The sequence below is a fragment of the Dermacentor variabilis genome, chromosome 10 (assembly GCF_050947875.1).
Source record: "Dermacentor variabilis isolate Ectoservices chromosome 10, ASM5094787v1, whole genome shotgun sequence".
In the NCBI taxonomy this organism is placed as follows: domain Eukaryota; kingdom Metazoa; phylum Arthropoda; class Arachnida; order Ixodida; family Ixodidae; genus Dermacentor; species Dermacentor variabilis.
Genome location: NC_134577.1, coordinates 22,847,993 through 22,868,160, shown reverse-complemented (window position 1 = coordinate 22,868,160; position 20,168 = coordinate 22,847,993). Strand labels below are relative to the sequence as shown.

General features: G+C 47.6%; 3 protein-coding genes across 5 annotated transcripts in view; 1 reads left to right on the top strand and 2 right to left on the bottom strand.

The window, feature by feature from the left end:
- The window catches only part of LOC142560123 (latrophilin Cirl-like), an 848,550-nt gene that overhangs the window by 220,659 nt on the left and 607,723 nt on the right, over window positions 1-20,168 (top strand). For all 3 annotated transcript variants that reach the window (XM_075671956.1, XM_075671952.1, XM_075671953.1), the window contains one exon: window positions 17,885-17,927. The gene's annotated coding sequence lies outside the window, so the exon portion shown is untranslated. The remainder of the gene's footprint in view (window positions 1-17,884; window positions 17,928-20,168) is intronic.
- LOC142559934 (beta-galactosidase-1-like protein) lies at window positions 614-3,445 on the bottom strand. Its single transcript, XM_075671634.1, has 2 exons — window positions 2,099-3,445; window positions 614-1,054 (listed from the first exon to the last, which is right to left on the bottom strand). Exons 1-2 carry the CDS (start codon window positions 3,443-3,445, stop codon window positions 614-616), a joined length of 1,788 nt encoding a protein of 595 aa, XP_075527749.1.
- Window positions 9,811-15,073, bottom strand: LOC142560124 (beta-galactosidase-like). The gene is made up of 3 exons (XM_075671958.1): window positions 14,406-15,073; window positions 11,654-12,604; window positions 9,811-10,530 (listed from the first exon to the last, which is right to left on the bottom strand). Exons 1-3 carry the CDS (start codon window positions 14,937-14,939, stop codon window positions 10,090-10,092), a joined length of 1,926 nt encoding a protein of 641 aa, XP_075528073.1. The 5' UTR covers window positions 14,940-15,073; the 3' UTR covers window positions 9,811-10,089.

Sequence of the window (20,168 nt, the reverse complement as noted above, 5' to 3'; positions counted from 1 at the left end):
CATGGCTGCCGTAATTGCAACCGGAAAGAATTGAACTTCACTGTGAGGTAACATTTTATTCATCATCACCACCGACCTGGGAGATGATCAAACTGACCGCTTGACATCAGGGGGACGATTGAGGACAAGGTGTACCACATATTGTATCATTTTCGAGCGAGCATTCCGAGAACAAGTGAAAACGGCATTTCGGCCAATGCTTGACTTGTTCCTTTTCGTCTTTGTGCATTACTAGCTTATTTTTTCATTGGGTTCGAATATAAAAATCACGGCTTCGGAGAGCCGCTGTTCCTTGCCAACTTACTATATGGGCTCCAGAAAAGTTCACGTGATGAAGATTGCGCCAAAAGAAAAGAAAGAAAGAAAAACGAATTTACGCTGTGCCTCAACACGTAGCGTTCAAGTGAAGAGGGCGCAGCCTTCGCTACATGCAAAGGCTTTTGAGAGCAGCTTGTTGGTCTAGTTCATCTTCGAACACGGCGACCTTCCAGGACTTAACGGAACCTGGTCACTTTATCGCTGCTAGGATAAACCCGACGAAGTTACCGCTTCCATATCGCTCACGATTGTACTGGTGAAAGCCTTACTCATCAGACTCTCAAAAGACTAAGCTTTAAGCACCAGGCCGCTCCACAGAGCCTTCTAAACGGGGCCTGTTCGCAAAGCTGACTCCTCGCCGACCTCGTTTCGGCAGTTCGTCGATCTCCATCATGATGACGTTGTTCTCTTCGGGGTGGGGTCGCAGAAAGACGGCGGGTACGTAAAGGGTCACTTGCGGCCCCACCGCGGGCCAGTAGCGGCCGATGTTGATGCCGTTCACGAAGGCGACGCCCTTGGTGTAGTTGGAAGGGTCCAGGAACGTGTCCAAGCGCGCCTGCCCCTTCGGTAGCACGAAAGAGCCGTAATAGAAACATGGCGCCCTTTTGCAAGCCTCTCCGCTGCGTCGTCTCAGGAAATGCATCAGTTCGCTGACGTCCCTGTTCCGCGTCACGGGAACAGCTTCCATGAGCCAGCCGGTCATGTTCGAGCCATCTGCGGTTACACGTCTGATTCCCTGAAATGAGAACCAGTTATGAGAAAGGAGGCAGCATGGTGCTTGAATTTAGGATTACCATATTCCCCTGCGGAAACCTCTAAGCCACCGTGACAATCATTAGTCGATGTATTGATCTAATTTGACATGGTCTTTGCTTAGAAAGTACAGAAGGGTGGTGAAAGGGGCAAGTTGGGGGGAAAATGATTCATTGTGATCAGAGCGCGCGTGCAATTGTAGGTAATCGTAAGTTCGAACACTGCTCGCAAAAGACAGAAAGTGCGTTTGTGCTTTTCTTTATTTGTCCACTGCTGTTTGCTCTTTTCGAAAACTTGAGGCGCCGCGTATTTGGAGTTGTTCAAGTGGTCTACATTCTCAACGAAATAATTTCCTCTGCCGAATTTCAGCAAATATTTAATGGCAATATCACCGGACACGCATGTCGATGAATATCCGCGGTATTATATAGCCATCCTGACCAGCAGCAATTGCTCACCAAATCGTCCTCATTAGAGTCCAGTGGAGTGGATGGGAGGCATAATGAAATAACCAAATTAATTCAATGGATTTGTAATGACAGTATAGCTCTAAGGAAAATAATATGTAAGGAGCTAGACGCGTCCGCGTAGCCTGAAGTACCAAGTTTACACATATCCGTGTAGACCACGTAATTCTACATGTTCTCGTACCTCTCATAACAACTTTCCTTCTCGTATTCTTACTATAAAGGTCTATGGAACGCTATACGTCCGTCTATACTCTCTTCCAACGCATTTTGGAAAAAGTTGGCAGCTGGTAACTACGATCGCTATGTTGTAATTTTGTCTTTTTCTTCGCCTCGTGTCCCACCTTGTCACTGTGCTCGAATTCTATAGTAGGCAAATCCCAGCGCGTTAGACAAGGAATGACCGCAGAGGCAAGCCACACACACTGCTTGTATCTTGTTTCAGCGGTCGTTCCTTGTCTAATGCGATGGAAATTACCTGTTACGCAAGACCAACTAGCCTGAATTTCTACTTTACATGGAACAGCGCCAAAACACGTTTGAACTTCCCGTGTGCTCACCTTCGGATCCTTGTTCTTGGGGCCGAAATCCTCCCGCCCCATGTTTTCTACTAAAATTGACACTTGCTCTCCTTTCCGAAGGATCACTTTTTTGTATAGTTTCGGCTTTTCCTTTTCGTTCATCGTGAACGCTTGTATCACGTGACGTTCTTGTCGCAGTGACAAGTGCGCGCGGTCCCGCAGGCCGTGCAACGTGATCTTGTACTTGCGAGCACGCCGCACTTGGGCTCTCGTTTTGTATACCATAAAGCCAAAGTCCAAGCCAAACTCTTCGAACGTCATCGGGTACTTGGACCGCTTTTGCCTAAGCCACCCCTTGTCCAGGAAGTGTCGCATTACCGTGTCCAGCGGAGTGCCTTCGTTCATGCGAATCGCACCGAGGCTCAGCTTCCGGGATCGCCGTGGGAGTTTTCCCTTGGGAACTGACATGTATTTGCTAATGGACCTGCGGATCTGGTAGTAATAAGGCCTGGGATCGCCATCCTCGGCCAGCGGCGCCCCGTAGTCGTAGCTGCTGACCAGAGGTGCCGTGTTGCTCGTGCCCGCCTTGAAGCCGAAGCTGGTTCCGCCGTGGTACATGTAGAAAACCACGTTGGCTCCGTGATCCATCATCTCCTCGAAGGTTTTGACGACGTGTCGCGGGTTCTCCTTGTTGTGCGCGTAGCCCCAGTAGTCCATCCAGCCGGTGTAGTACTCCGGCACCAGAATCGGGCCTCCGGGCCTCACCATACCCCGGCGGATCGCGGCGAACGCTGCCGAAACGTTCGTCCTTGGGTAACAGTTGCCCGCCACGAGCACGTCGCGAACCCTGTCGCAGTCGTACCTCGACTGTACGGGCGAGTCACTTCGGAACATGACCACGTCCTTGCCCAGGAGCTTTTCCTGCAACTGGAGCATGAACTCCATGTAGTTGGGGTCGCAGTATCCGTCCAGGTGACCGTACTCATTCTCCAGTTGAACCAGGATGATTGGCCCGCCGTTCTTGTAGAGGTACGGGACTATCCTGGGGAAGAGGACGTTGAACCACTTTTTCACTTCCTGAACGTACTCTCTCTGCATCGTCCGGTATCGAATGTCGGGGTGCTTTCTGACCAGCCAGTACGGAAAGCCGGCGTTGTCGATTTCGCCGCACACGAAGGGTCCCGGTCTCACCAGGGCCAGCAGGTCGGCCTTCTTCACTGCTTCCAGGAAAGCGGACAGGTCGTAGTTGTCGCGGAAGTTGTACTGTCCGGGTTCCGGCTCGTGACCGCTCCAGTCGATGTAGAAGTCGACGACGTTCAGGCCACCCATTCGCATCTTGCGCAGGCGGTCGTTCCAGTAGGGTCGCGGTACCCGGAAGTAGTGCATCGCGCCTCCGACGAACCGGAAGGGCTTTCCGTCCTTTAGGAACGTCTCTCTTTTATAATCTATTGTGAACGTTCGTGCAGCTTCGGAGCGCTGAACGTGCTGGTTGCTTCCGACGAGCAGCCAAAGTATGCAAGTGAACATCGCTGTAGGTGTCAACTTTACAGGAAGGCTATTCGGCAAGGCTGCAGTCGTTTTAGGAGATAGTTTATTGGGTAGACTTCCTCTCGCCAAGCTGCGTCTTTTCAGCTTTCCGTGTAATGTTTTTTTTTCCCTAGGAATCATTGCAACCTCGAGCAGCTGGTTGTCACATGCCAGTGCTAATTTGCATCTCCCCGTTTGTGTTTTTTCGACGAGCGTTTTGTTTTCTCAGCTACAGTATGGAGGAACCGCGCATTGGCCCCATTTGATGACAGTGCAGGCTTCCATGTAGATGAAGTACACTCCTACATCTTGAAATACGTGTCATTAGTGAGAGAGCAACGATTACCTTAGCGACACTAAAATAATGTAAACAATATTTACGTGACCTAAATAAAGAAGAATGTTTGGCCACATTCGCTCTACCGTGTGAAAACAATACGTACAACCTGTGTGAGAAAGTGCGATAGAAGAAATATGTTTCGTTTTCTCGTGCGTGACTATATCCCACCATAATTTTCGTCTGAATGCCGCTTTGCGCATATATATTTTTTGCATTGTGCAATCAGCTCTCGCTTGAATAGATGGCAGTATATCACACTCCGCTCTGAGTGATGGCCCACTTTTTTTCTGTGTTTTCTTTGGGCTATCATCGTAACGTTTTGGAGTGGCGCGCGAGGTTCTCCCAAGAACAGCGAACGGGAGCTTTCGAGACCAACAGCAAAGCGTCTATAAATGATAGTTGTATGGTTGGCGTGAAAACTCTGCTCCATGTTCTTGAGTGAAGGGATTTCATTAGCAAGCCCAAGTCACTCCTACCTCTCGTCACCGCGTGTAGTGCTTTCTGCCTATTCAATGCGAGAGACGACTAGTGTTTTTCACGAGCGTGTATATACGACAGCTTCGATTGACGAACGTGGGAGCACAATGGCTTCGACCCTGGCCGCTTAATTCGGCGAGCCCTTCGGCTCCGGTGTCGAAGCGACGTCGTGGTGCCGTTCTATCGATAGCGGACGAGGACTGGCTTCGAAAACGCGAAAGAGAGAGACTGATATATATATATATATATATATATATATATATATATATATATATATATATATATATATATATATATATATAATGTATGTTGGCTGCAATGCCGAAGTATTCTCTCAAGATTCAGAGCAGACTGAAGCGAATTACTTATTCTTGATCATCCGCTTATTCTGTTCCCACTACAGGACGAACGCCTTTCGTAGGGACGTCCACGTGACGCCATTATAGCCCAAGTAGAATAGCTACATAGAAGTGAAGACCGGACAGCAAGACCCTGACTCTGGTTTCCTGTTCTTCTTTTTTCTCTTTGTTTTATTTGTCCCACATTTGCTCAACCGATCGGTGTCAGTTTACAGCACCCTGTACCTACAGTGGTTTAACGCGATAGCGTTAGAGGGCAACTCCAGCGTTATTTTTTTTTAACATGTCAAGATAATGGAATATTTAGGTTCCTGAGACCTCCCTGTCACGCGTGTGATAGTAGAATGGTTCCGCAAATTCGGAGATAATATTAAATATGCAAGAAAGCGCGAAAACGAAACCGAAACCTGACGAAGCAACCGAGCGAACCTCTTCGTGTGACCTCACTAATGTACCCAGCGGGGAAGGCGCGCAAGGCATGCCGGTCTCGCCCGCTGGGCAAACGAAACCAGCGAAAAGCAGACGCTCAGCTGATTCGTGACCGGGAGGGACCTTCGGGTGAGAATGTCGGCTGCACCAGCTCTTCAGATCTGTCAAATATTGACACTTTATGAATCTGACGAATTCAATTGCCACGAATCGCCGTTCGCATTCTACCCGCCACCACGAGAGCCAGCGCCCATGCGCTACATATCGTGCTGCGACATGAAGACCAAGGGTAGCCCTATCTACTGATTTTATACGTGCACTGCTTGCTATATTAGGTGTTTTACCCTTTCTCGGGGAAGCGCTTCGCATGCTCACTGTGAGATGTGGAGCACGAGTTTCCGCATTTTTATCCATTTTTATCAAAAGCACCGACTGGTGCGTTTGTTTACATCGGCAGGTAGAGTAACCACTCCTCGTTCGCTCGAGATAAAATGGTAGCCATCATCAGTGGCATCAATTAATGTCAGAACATATCTATGCAGGCAGACTTTGTGCATGTAAGCACCGTTGCACTACTCTGAATCGCGCCGATATGAGCGACCACACACCTTCTAAAGCAGCGAGCGGGAGACCGTAATACGGGAGCATTGTTATGCTGCCTGCTTATCATTCTTCGTATTCTCTTCAAGCAGTGCATCTCGGAAGCTATATAATGAGTTGGCATGGCAACACGTAAAAATACACCCATCTTCATAGTCGCATTTAAGGGAGTGCCGGTGAGTGCGGCCGGCTGCTTTCCGTCGAAAGCGGCAACGTACCAATGTCGATACTGCTCCGTGTCGTCGCTTCTCGCTTTTTGTGCACTGTACAAAATGAGGAATGGTTTATTTTAGTATGGGCAAAACTGAACCAGAGAAATAGTTTTCTTCATCCTGATGGTTTAATTAGCTACAGGCCAGTCACTCAGGTCCGCCAGCAGTAGACGCATGAACTACGTGACTGTGATTTACAGGCGTAACCTCGGCTCAACGCGATCGGCATCCGCTCAAACTGTGTGTGCGCATGGCGAAGGCTGAAGTTCGTGCAGCCAACAACGCAACACCACTTGCCTACCTGTGTCTTTCCCGTTTGCAAGGAACGCAACTTCTCACACCATGCACTAGCTCACGATCGTCGACTCCTCGACGCTCCCGTCGCTGTCGCCTGCATGATCCCAACACGTTCTGCATGCAACACTCCTGACGTCATACACAATGTGGCCTCTAACTGTGGAGGAGGTAAGATAGGGTGTTTGAGCCAATAAATTAAATTCATTTGTAAAAAATCTGCAACTTTCAAAAATGATTTTTTGAGGACATGACGCAACTTTTCAGAGGAACGTACCCAGCGAATTTCATTGACACCCGTTGACATAAAAAAAATCACCGTAGTTTCCCTTAAGGGCCCCGTGTCGCAGAAAATCCGGCGTCGGACGTCGTTCCGACAAAAGGATTTTCGAACCACCCATACCCAGACCCTCCATGTGGCGCAAGGAAGCTACTGAATTGAATTTCTCAAGCTAAAATACGTAGGAAAATCCTAAATTGCGACTAGCACACAACCTAGGGACATGATAGCATCGGATTGTAACTTGATTGTCCGAGAAAACATAATTCTGTTACACGAAAACTCAAAGAAACCCCTTTTCCAGCGTTTCCACCATTCATAGACCGGCCACGGCGTCCGCCATTTACGCGCGACGGCGCGGGAATATCTTGGAGGCCACGGAGCGGTGCGCCCGGTTCCTTGAAATACCTCCAGATGGGGCTCGCCTCCGCCGCATCGCGGCCCACGCAAGAGGCGGCGTTTCTGCCAGAAAGCCCGTGTTCGTGCACAACGTTTGCGGCCAGCGTTTCCCGCTAAGCATTACGGTTAAATACGCTACAGTTGCCGGGAAGCGTGAGAAGCAGTCAGGGATTTTTGAATGCGAACCCGTGCGACTCATGCAGGCGAAGCTTAAGCGTACTTCATCTTTTTTTTTTTTCAGCCTCCCCACTTCTTTCTAATCCTCTGCTGTCTTCGGTGGTGTTTCTTTTCTCTTAGCAGCAATTGTGTTAGTGCTGCCGATCACCGCTTATCTGCCAGAAGTGGAATGACCTGTAAAACTGCATTTGCTTCTCTTCCTCTCATTATGAACACCAGCAGGGCCCTTCGGATAATTTTAAATAAATTTCAAAATGTACAAAAGTGTCCTGCAGTCTTACTATATAAGGAACAGGATCCACTGGAAGGGAGCGTCGGCATGCGACCGCACCACGTGATAGCCAATTGTTGGGTGGTCTTGATTTGCCTCAGACGGTTGCATTAGTACATCAAGCGAACAACAGCCACAACAAAAACAGAAGAAAGAAAGAGAGCCTACAAGCGTTACATGACAGCCCTGATGCCTAGTCTGTATAAATTGCGAGAAACAAAGAAAGCGGTATGAGGTTAACTTCAGCTACACCTTTGTCCTCTACGATCCATGCCGCCCTCTTCCTGTCCCCTGACACTCGCCAAGTAGTTATCACCTAGCCATGGGAGAATTAAACTGCAGGTGTCACGTGGCACGCCCGAGGAGGTATATGCCACATCCGCCGCCATGGCCGCTTGTGCGTTGCCCAACCCCTCCAGCGATAGTTTATAAATTAAGCGCACGTAAATACCCACGCACGTAGACGGAGGGACAGCCGTACATTTAGCTAAAGTGGTTGAACGTGGGAAGCCTCTTGTGGAGGTTGTAAACACGGCTGATTTTATACTGAATAGTGGAAATGTGGGCTATTTTGCCTATGCCTGTTTCGCTTCATTGTCTGCTGGATTCTCTGCGTTACATTTAGCATCAACATTACGCCCTCGTGGCAGCCCCTATAGCGAACGCTATGCGATTCGCGCCATGCCAGGCATGGGTGACTGAGATCTCGGGTGTGGCGCAACGGACCGCGTCGGACGTTTCGGAGGCGATGTCGCTAGTAACAACACTAATTTTCACCATGGCACTTTATGTGCAGCTGTATTATAATTTCAGCGAAGGTGTGTATAGCTAGGGTTCCATGCACTTTTGTTCTCCGTGAACAAATACTGTCATCATCAATGGCTCATACCTCTGTAAGCATTCCTACTCCCGTAAGCAAGCAAAAAATAGAATGGCTCATAGCCCCGTAAAACACAAGTTCCATGCACTCAGCAAAGTGAAGCGAACAGTGCTTAAATTCTTTCTAATCGCGCATACAACATACAGAACAGCATGTCGAAAACTGTCATCTATGGCTCATGCCCCTGTAAACAAGGAAAAAATGCAATGACTCATAGTCCCGTAAGGATCGTGGCTACTCACTTTGCGTGATTTAGCTGCGATGATACTACCCTGTTTTCGTTGTCGGTGATTTCAATGTGGATGTGTCGGTACCGAGAATGCAGCGGTTTACGCGTTCTGCCTTGCAGAAATATCCCTTGCGATGCCACATCCGGCCCATCCGACCACCCAACGGCGTACGCGCATCGATTTGACATTATCAAAGACTGTGATTGCAGTTGCAAGTCAAGTAATGACCACCGATCAAGACAGTAACTGAGTTCGTACCTTTGTTCAAACTTATGGGTCACCTCCGTGCCGTCTGCTACACAGCTTCGCCTGTCAACCACCTTCACAAAAGCGAATGGCGCATGATTTTTTTTTTTTTTTACCATAGAATGCCGTCTCAAGTGGTAGACTCGCATACGATTTTTTTCATCGTGAGATTGGTTTAGTGCACGCAGCAATGATTTGAATCGTCCCGCGTTTTACTAAACACGCCGTTAGGAGGCATCAGCAGCTGGATGCTCTACAACAAAAAATACTTGGTATTAACCATAAGGAAACAAAATGGAGTAGAAAGCGCCATCGAGGGTACGTTAACTAGCATTGCGAGCTAGTATTAAGCCGAGCACAAATTTTAGTAGGACGCGTATTCAGCGTTCTCAAGTTTGCCCGTTTTTCGCGTACGCCTAAACCCCGAACCCATAAGGACGCCTGGTAGCAAACGAACGTTTTGTATGCGGACCGTTTGCTCAAGCTCAACTTGCGACCCCAGTGTTCAGCTGCAGTATCTCACGATATCGCGGTAAGCCAGCTAAACTTGATGCAAATGGTTGCAGCGATAAGATACCGGAACGTGTACTCCAAGTCCTTCATCTGTAGGTTGAATGAAGAAGCTTTGCTGTTGAAGTATATCTCACTCTATCCTGTGTTCACCTATAGGTAAAATGAAATGTTCACTGGTCGTAAGATTGTCCACGCCTGCTTTTATGGGGGGCTCTGACTCGACATTTCACAACATCATCAGCTCAAATTAGCGTAATAGTTTGCTACCTATACTGTAGTATCGTCACCTCTATGGTTTCCGTTTTTGTTTCACTGCGCAAAAGACGAAACACCTAGACTACTCACGACAATTTTATCGGCTCTGCGTATACGGGTGTGATACAGGGCATCTACGATCGCTATAGATCCCCATCGATCCCGATGCTGGATAGGGCTATATCGTGATAATAAATACACCGTGTTTGAACCGTATCAGAAACAACTCATCCAGAGACAACTTCGTACATCACTCCAGCGTCATAAAAAAAGTGTGCTTTTATTGTGCAGAGTCTGGACGTGCCGCCATGAGGCTGGTGATGATGCATAACAACAATGAAACGCCAGCTTGAAAAACGCGTCTGCATGTAATCAACCAATACAAACAAATGAAATCGGGACCGGAGCTGTCGTCAAGCTACTGGTAAATTGTCGAGCTACCAATCCTGGCATTCCGTCCTTCTTGTCTGCAAAGACTGAATGCGAAATAAACATTGCCAAACAATGTCAACCATTACTTGCTGCCTCGCAATCATTCCTCCTAAGGGTGAGGGCTTCCTGCGTCGGCGGTGAGGAGAGGCCTAGCGCTGAAGCTCACGCCGCGGCCGCCTTTCTCACCGCGCACTCCCTCCAGCTCGAACAAGATGACCTTGTTCTCTTCGGGATACGACTTGAGATAAACTCCCGGAACGTACAGCCTAATCTGTGGCCCGACTGCGGGCCAGTAACGGCCCAGGTTGATTCCGTTGATGAACGCGACCCCCTTGCTGTAGTTGGACGGATCGAGGAAGGTGTCCAGCGGCTTCACTCCTTCGGCAAGCGTGAACCCGCCATAGTAGAAGTGCGGCGTTTTACCGTCACCATTCCTGGGCTGTTGCATGAGACTTATCAGTTCGCTGATGTCTCGGTTCTGGGTCACAGGCACCGCCTCGATGGTCCAGTCTGTCAGGGTGACGTCGTTGACGGTCACATTCGTCATTCCCTGAAAGAACGAAAAGGGTTCTGGTCAAAATAGCTGGCTCAGGCGAGGTGTTCGAGTATTGGAATGGTTTAGTGGAATTGCGCACGAATATTAAAATTGTAATGACTAACTTTGAAAATACACATCTTAATATCCTCAGCTAACACATAAAACAATATATTATTATTCCTCTAAATTGGAAAAGCAATAGGATAGGATGGGGATAACTTTAATAAAGTGCCGACAAACGACGGTTGGTATATCCAAAGAAAAGTCGCCAATAAAAAAAATCTAATTTACTTTCGTCAGTGCATGGATAAGAAGGAACGCAGAACCCACTTACTCGCACACAAACTGAAAAACGGTGCCATGAAATGAACATTATAGGAAGTGCAGCTCTGTGATGCATTCACTAACCAAAATGTTGTCCACCTATCTCCTCTTGACTCAACCACAGAAATGGATAACATTTTGTTTACTGACGGTGTCATCAAGTTTGACGCGCCGTCTGTGAGCCTCCGTGCATTTCCTTTATTTTACCTCCCTTTGGATATCTCTCGTTCTGCTGTCTCTTCATTATGGGTGCCTCCGCACTGTGTCGGCATTGGTTACCGTGACAGTTGAAAACGTTTTCATGCAAAAGCGTCAAGTCACCTACTGAGTGAAAAAGCCGGCGTCTGTAGTCTGTAGCAGCGAAACGGCATCTGAACTCCTATTGGCGTCACGGCACGAGGGAGCCTAGACGGAGCAGAGCGGGCGAAAGGGGACACCTGTTTTTGTGCGCTAGCGCGCCAGGTGTTGCGCGAGTGGAGAGGGCACCGCCGCGACGCCACGTCACCCACTGTGTCGCCCTCGAAAGCCTGTGTTGTCCGCGCGTTCCTTGGTGGCGCAAGGTCTCGGCTGCGCCTGGTAAGGCCATATCGAAACGCACCAAGGGTCTCAGCGCGCTCGCTTGCCCGCGAGGAGTTCATAACTCGAAGAACCGCTCAGCGGCGTTCAATTATACATTAATGCCTTCGTATCCACAGCTCATTAGAAGTGCTTAGATTTCCTCAGATTTTTCTTTCTTATCTTCTTTTTTTCATTCTTTAATTTTTTTCCTTGTAGGAGGTCGTATGCAGGTGTAACATTCCGACCTACTCACCTTGGGGTCGCGGTTCTTGGGACCGAAATCTTCGCGTCCCATGTTTTCCACCAGAATCGACAGCCTCTCCCCCTTCTTGAGCCTTACAGTAGTGTTGGGCTTTATGATCAGGTGGGCGGTGTCGAAAATGCGCATCAAGTGGCGCTCCTGCCGAACGTACAGCTGTGCCATGTCGCGGAGACCGTGGAGCGTCATCAAGTACTCTCCGTCCAGGTTCGCGGTGATCTCCGTGTGGTACATCAGGAACCCGAAGTCCTGGCCGAGCTCCTCGAAAGTCACCGGAAACTTGGACTTTTTTCGCTTCAGCCAGCCCTTGTTCCGAAAGTGGTCCATGACGTCCTTCAGCGACATGCTGTGTGGCATGGGAATGGCGTCTATCCCCATCTTGGGTGATCCCTTGGGCAGCTCTCCGGCCTTGAGAGGGATGTACTTGCCGATGGACTTGCGCAACGTGAAGTAGTATGCCTTCGGATCGCCGTCTTCCCCAATGGGCGCGTCGTAGTCGTAGCTCGTCACCAGCGGCGACTCTGAGCTGGTGGCTGCCTTGAAGCCGAAGTTGGTGCCTCCGTGGAACATGTAGAATATGACGTTGCCCCCGTTATCCATCATCTTCTCGAATGTGTCGATGACCGCTGGCGGATAGGCAGGGTTGTCGTTCCAGCCCCAGTAGTTCATCCAGCCGGTGTAGTACTCGCCCACAACGACGGGCCCTCCCGGCTTGACCTGCGCTCTGCGTATGATGTCGAAGGCCTTAGGCACGTCGGCCTTGGGGTCGCAGTTGCCGGCCACCAGGATGTCGCGCACCTTGTCGCACTCGTACTGGCGCAGAGACGGCGAGTCGGTGCGGAACATGACGACGTCTTTGCCCAGGTGTTTCTCTTGAAGGGAGAGCATGAACTCCATGTACTTGGGGTCGCAGAAGCCCTTCAGGTGGCCGTACTCGTTCTCCACCTGCATCACGGTCGGCACCAAGCAGGTCGCTCTCTTAGTCTCGGTACACTGTGTATGGGCTACGTACAGGAGCCGGCAAATTATTCGCAACCTACAGACACTTATCTATAGACTGATGTCTATGATACTGAAAGGCGTGACGGGCGAATGCTGTACAGACATGCGGCACCATTGTAAGTAAACATATTGCATTCGTATTCACCACTGTCGAAGCTTCTTTTTTTTTTCTCTCACGAGCTCTGTCAGCATAGAATGGGAAGATATTTTTTTCGGTACTATAAGGGATGTCCTTCGTTTCAAGTCTGTTGTCCAAGGACACCTCTGTATTTATTTAACCACATGCGTTCCCCTTTGTGTTTCCTACGATTGTGCAAACTCGTGCCTTTGAGCAACACGCGTGCAGTGATGACGGACAGGAAAGCGGGACGGCGTGCTACTTTGATATCAAAGCCGTATTCATTGCGCCATCACTGATTATCAGCCAGAGTAGATCCACCTATACAGAAAAACTAGCTTGCTTTCTCGCAAATCCAGGAGATGCTCTCGCAACTTGTATGTAGAGGCCTCATAACAATTTCGGGGAAGCGTCGCGACCACTTTATCCGTTGAAAAAAAATCAAGAAGTCCCCAAATTGTAAAAGGACTAATACAGTTGGCGAACGTTTCTTTTATTTCGCCAAGTTTCTTGCTCGCCAGAAGGGATTCCGTGGAACTCTTGATTAAGCGCAATACCGGGGTACATCGGGGAATGTATTCGTGCGAGTTCAAAGACGCCATGTTGTTGTTCTTGCCGCAACACATGTCTCATACCTATGTGGGTGGTTTACCACACCGGAGATAATGAAAAGTGCACACAACAAGCAACACAAGCAGAAATAATATAGTAAAGAAGTAGACATTCTTCAACTTAAGCATAACAATATTTTGATAGATCTTACTTTACAAAACATGAAAGCAGAATGAATAAATTTCAGCACAGCCGGCACGCTTAGCAGCGGCACCTTCCCAGCGGATCAGTGAACTTATGGAGGACTTATGGAGGTCAGCTATATTAGACATCTGGCTAGTGCCTGACAGACACCTAATCACAATATGTTTGATGCTGATAGAGTAAAGTCTAGACTACTAGGCGGAAGTACTAGAATTCCACGGAAGGAGGAGAAGCGGCGACAGGAAGAAAAAAAAAACGAGAGAGAGTGAGAGAGAGAGAGAGAGAGAGAGAGAGAGAGAGAGAGAGAGAGAGAGAGAGAGAGAGAGAGAGAGAGAGAGAGAGAGAGAGAGAGAGAGAACGGGTGGGGAAGAAAAAAGGGAGGACAGACCGGAAGGTTAACGATAGGCACGTCCGGTTTGCTACCCTGCACTGGGGGAAAAGAACAAGGGGGTGAAAAGATGGAAAGAAAGATAGAGGGAGAGCACTAATCACGTGAGCACACCTGAAGGCTGCGCGCCATGTCTACAAACGGTAACGGAGACGGTAACGGAGTTCGTCATAAAGAAACCAGATCTATGAAGATACACATTTAGACGCCTAACTCTACAGCGGTATATTGCTTGATAACGCCACTTCGCCCGTTCCTCAAAGACATTTGCTCGGGATCCACGCGAACACTTGCGGTCCTAGCCATCTTCCTCAACACCACCGGAGATGAGACATGTACGCCAGAATAACTTCCATTTTTTTCACCGCGCTACACCGTTCACGTAAAAGTTGCCACGACGCGGACAGTGAAAACGCCGGCACGTGCAGCGCAGCGACGGCTAGATCAGCTCTATGCCGCACGTGTAACAGGTTTGCGCTTACCTGTACCATGATGATAGGCCCACCGTTCTTGTACAGTTGCGGAACCAGCATGGGCAGCAACTTGTCGAACCACTTGGTGACCTCCTCCACGTACTCCTTCTCCATGGTGCGGTACTGCATGTTTGGGTACTTGCGCAAAAGCCAATAGGGGAAGCCCGCATTGTCGATCTCGCCGCATATGAACGGTCCCGGCCTGAGAATCGCCAGGAGGTCGGCCTTCTTGACCGCCTCGAGGAAGGCCAGCACGTCGTAGTTGTCGATGAAGTTGTACTGCCCCGGTTCCGGTTCGTGGCCGCTCCAGTCGATGTAGAAGTCTACGACGTTGGGTCCGCCCATGCGTAGAGTGTGAAGTCGGTCGTCCCAGTAGGCCCGGGGGACCCGGAAGTAGTGCAGCGCGCCGCCCACGAAGCGGAAGGGCTTGCCGTCCTTGAGGAAAGTGTGGTTCGTGTAGTCGATCGCGAACGACCTCTCTCCTGCACCCGAGAAGATCTCGCAGCAAAAGACGAGAACCGCCGCGAGTACGCATGCGCGCATGATTCGGCACCTCGCTTTATGAAGGGCCCCAACAGGATAGCGTTTCTGTGAAGCCGACTGCAACGTTCAGCGATAACTTTCCCGTCCCTCTCGGCGCCCGTTTTCTTCCGCGCCTATTCAGTGCGTGCGGCTGTTTGCACCTGTTTTCCCTGCATATATCTCGGGAAATGCGATACCTTCGACACGTTTCCGGCATTATTGCGTCTCGGAGCACCTTGGCATAAACGCGTCGGCGAGTGAAGCCTTTCGCGCGGCGGGAACGAAAACGAAGAAATCTGTCGTGCTGCTTTTGCTGCCGGTCGATGTTCGTCGTGCGCGTATATTGCTTCTAGGCAAGGCGTGGTATTCTGGGAGCAGTTCGCGCAGATGGACTTGGGTTGTCAGTGGCTGAGTTCTCGTAATTAGCCAGCTGAACAAACGTTACTGCTGTGATTGGCGCGGACGAATACGTAATTTTCCGAGGCACAAAACATGCATTGGTTTATTTGTGCTTTCTTTTATTATGTAATTGATTTTCGTATTTGCTCTTCAATGACAATTGTCCATTCTCGCTTGATTGAGAGCGTCAAGTTCGAAACTTCACATGTTTCTCAAAAAGAAATGATGTGTCGACGTTTTTCAGATTTATTATTATGGTATTCGATACCACAAAATGCGCGTTACGATAGCTTCTACACTTTCAGGCACACCTTCTTGTATCTCCATCCTATTTTCAAACCGCTATTTCATGTTTCTATACGTTGTTTTTCTGCGAATATTTAGAAACATAGTTTACATAAGCTACCCTTGGGGATAGCATATTGCATGTTTCTGTTTTCGTTATAATCGATAGACATATTTGCTGCGATTGGCTAAAGTCGGACCTAAATTTCTAGCAAATGAAAAATAAAGAAATGGAAAGGCAGCTACTTGTCAATGTTTCGGTTTAGTTGACATCGTTAAAATGTGGACGCGTGCGTTAGGCCTGACATATTGTGCCTCGCATTTCTTCATCAAGAGAACTCTTTCTGAATTGAACGGAAGTTAATGCGGAGTATACTGGCGAGAATGAACGTCTAATATAATTGATGACACTTCATATTGACTGCCGCCACCTGTGTGTTCTTTTTTTCTCCTTCTGTCTATGGTGTGCTGATTTACACCCAGGACGCCGATAGATGTCTAATCACGCTCACTTTGTATTAATGGCCTTGTGCTATAGGGGCAACGTGAAAGAAAGCAGTTGTGTAGGCAAGCAAAAGAAAAGCGACTCGCGTGCGAAAGCCGAACCTGCGATACATGTCAACTAGCGACATCTGTCGATTCACACACTGCTTATACTGGAGGCCTAACAAAGGTAAAAAAAAAAAGTTTCGCGTGTGTTTTCAATCACCCATTCCTACATGTTCTCGTTCACGCGCGCAAAGAGCCGCCCAGTTTTCCGTTCCTTCAGCCGATTTCGTTATCAAGGCTTCGTTATGCGCGTATGACACTATTTCGAACCTCGTTAGGCACTTTCACCCATACACCTAACGAACGCGTTCTTTGTTCAATTTGTATTCTAGGCCTTCGTTAAGTTGTCGCCTTCTTGGCCCTCAACAGAGGTACGCTTTAGGGCATCACTTACGTCAAGCAAACAATATATAGGCACAGTGGCCCCGTCACTTCCCAGATGCGGACTTGCCGCAAACAAAACGCGCCACAATCTCGATTTCCCTTCGTCATTTGAATAGGTGGCTCTTTTATGCGCCATCTCTGGCGTTTTCATTAAGAAATCTCTGCTAGTTTTTACATGCTCCCCAAGCAGCTTTAGATGTGCTATCACACGCAATTTACAGAATTGTTGTATAATTTGTCACTGCTGAGTTAGAGTTGTAAACTTGATAACCTAATTTTTTTCAATTTTCGACAAATTTATAAACAAATCGACATATTAACTAAAAGATGTGCTTTGTACAGTCACTAGAATTTTCGTTTTTTTCTTTTAGATGTAACAAACCTAATCAAATTCGGTGTAGCTAGTGGTTGCCGATAAGAACAATTTATCCTTTACCATGTATTCCTATAGGAACCCCGTAGTTAAAGCTTCCTCTTCAACTAAGCTTCTTAAATAACGTTCCTGGACATTCCTTTTGACATTTGAGCTCACGGCTTTTTCACGTAAATTTGCCTGTTTGATTAACTTGTGTCACTTCCCATATATTTGTCCAAGTTGCTAGTTATCTCAACATATTGAGTAGCATGCTTATTTCAGTGTTGTAGTTCACTCTTATGTGTTCGAAACTCTGCAAAGAAGTAACATGGTCGTGCCAGCATAAATAACTTGCTATCATTTTTGTTCCCTTAAGGGTGACAGCGAATTACCTGACGTGCAGTGAGTGGTTGCTGACAAATTTTGTTTTTATAAACCTTTAAAACTGTGGACATGCTCGCTTACGTCAAAGATAACTATTGAAAGGAGGGAGTTCCTTCTTTGCATTCCATCTTTACATTGATTATTATATAAACTAATTCGTTCCTTTCTTAAAAATGTTTTCAGTCTTCTTCCAAGCTTTTCTAACAAGATTCGTCTCGCATGTTTTTAGGTGGCGCTTGAATTCTAATTTTTGACGAACATTGGCTAAACCAAATATGAGCCCAAAGGGGTGGACTATTCCACCATCTGACGTGCAATTCTGTGTAAAAAAGGATAGAAACCAATCGACTGGTATGCCAACTGGACAAGTTACTGCATGCTTGCAACAAAACTGAGCTCAGCCACGCAATACATCGCTTTTCTTCTATTCTATTCTATTGCATTCCATTCTACATCGTTCTATTGGAGCCGCTTAGTTTTGCTATAGACTGGTTTAGCACTGAAGTACGTCGGGGCGCTCCATTGCTTCACTTGCGTAATATTTTAGTGCAACCTAAACGTTTCAACTTCCGACCGCAACTTACACCCATCCGCATTTCTTTCCCCACAGGTCCTCATGTTCGGCAAGCGGTACAGCCAGCAACAAATCTGAGGTGAGTAATGCGGCTTGTGCCGGGTTTTCGCCTTCCTTACTCATTTTTTTTTCAGCCACTTGGAACGAGGCAAGCTTGTTAACATTGGAACAGGCTACAAAACACTCCTTACATTAACTGCATTTTATGTTGTCCAACCGCTCATTAACATCCAAGGTTGGTCGTGTTCACGGGATATCAACAAAGCCCTTATTCATGGGGAAATGAACCCCGTAGTGTTCAGCGTATTGCAGGTGCTCATCTGTCGTCGACAATTCGGCCAACATCGGGAGACACGTCATGATCGCCTGGACTCCTTAGATAGACGTCCCTTTGTATAAAAAGAAGTGCTCGATGGCTGGTCCTGTCCCTATACTCAAAAAGAAGCTGTAATATTCGTCCGCGATTTCCTTGGGGACAGTGATCTTATTTCCTAGGAAAGAGTGCTATTAGATGACATAAATTACACCTGGCAACATCGCCATGATGACGTTGTCGTACCATTTGACATTTTGTATGCTTTAGTGTGTTTTTGTTTTCTGATTTTACCTTACTTTATTATCCTGAAAGTTATCGTTCCACAGACTTCTTGTACGCTGTGGGTTTGAAATGATGCATTTAATCGTGAGCAAACTTATTGAGCTTGTCACAGGTCACTTGCTGGCTCGGTATTATGCATGTGTAGATTGTGGAGTTTACCGAGATCCCATCCAATGTTCGCCAAAGTTGTTAAGCAACCACAGCTGCATGACGCTACAGCACTGACGGTGGCGGATTGGTCTCGGGGCCTTCTGCGCACCATGGCGCATGCGTCGCGAAAATGAGATAAGTCGACAGAGATCATGATAGGGCGGGGGGGGGGGGGGGAGGTGGAAGTAGGCTTTGCGCCAGTTTGCTTGAGCGTGTGCCGTACACCATGCCAGGGGCGAGGATAAACGTCCAGTACTAGAGAGAGAGAGAGAGAGAGAGAGAGAAGAATACAGGAAGGCAGGGATGTTAACCAGTCAATAGTCTGGTTGGCTACCCTACGCTGGGGTATGGGTGAAAGGGAAGAGAAAGAAGGGGACGCCCAGTACTAGAGTATGATTGCCGCTATCACTGAGTTTGTTGAAACTTTCGTTGGTTTATTTCTAAAGCGCTGCAGTTCGTCTTGTTCCAAATCATTAATTATGAAATAACGTTCATATTGTTCCTTCGATGGCTCCTACTATTGCCTGTTCTTGTGAAGACTGCTCGCGAACGCGACCGTGAAGTGAGGCCGCTTCAAGGCTTATGGTTTATATCAAGACTTTGCATACTTATATAGAGTGTAATTTAGAGCTTCACTCTGCGCAATTAAGAGAGCTTTTCGTATTTTTTTTATTTTTCTATTGAAACTGTTCTCTCGTGTAGTTTTTCATTAATTGTGTTTCCGTGCATGTTTCTGTATGTTAGCTACGTATTTGAGATAGCCCGCTTACCAGTAGCCAAAATTCCCTATTGTCGCAGTTGATCATCATCAACAACAACAATGAGGCCGGTTAAATGGTCAGGGTCGTCAGGTAAAGCCCTGCTTTAGTTGGGTGTCGGTGTCACCAAATATGTAAGAAATGTATCGTGGCCTTCGCATAGGCAGATCGTAGATAGTTTTTTTCACCGGTCTCAAAATCCACCATCAACTCCACTGAAGGTATTCGTTGTGTAGACAAAGTTGGTCGGAATGATAAACAAATCTATCAAGTCAAGTTGTATATTTCTAACTATATCATATGAGTGGTACGATATATTTTGTAGCCCTTTATGTGTTCAGATCATAGAAGCTTTCCTTTTCCGTTGACAGATGCTGATGTCCACCGTCAATTCCACCAATGAGAGATTTTGAATTCGCTAAACGGACGTTGCGATGTCAAAATACTTCAGACTTACCGCGCTGAGTCAAGTTGAAAACAAATCGCGTTAATGCCTGGAAAATAACAATGAGCACCGGACTTGAACATTGAAGCATCATTAGAGACACTAATGGTCGTTACGTGTATATAATGTCGTCATCAGCAACATCGATTGTTGTCACTTCTGCCACAGATTGAAAGCTGAAGACCCTGGTCTCAAGGAAGTTTGGGTATGCCCGGCTCCCAATCCGGTACATTCAGCAAATTACACGTTCTCGAATGTTAGGGTTTATGCCTGTATGCGACGGATTTCAGAACACGTGACGGTTGAACTTTTGGGGAACTCTATAGGGCCTTTTGCTTTCAGCTCAATCAATGTAGTTAATGCCTTGCC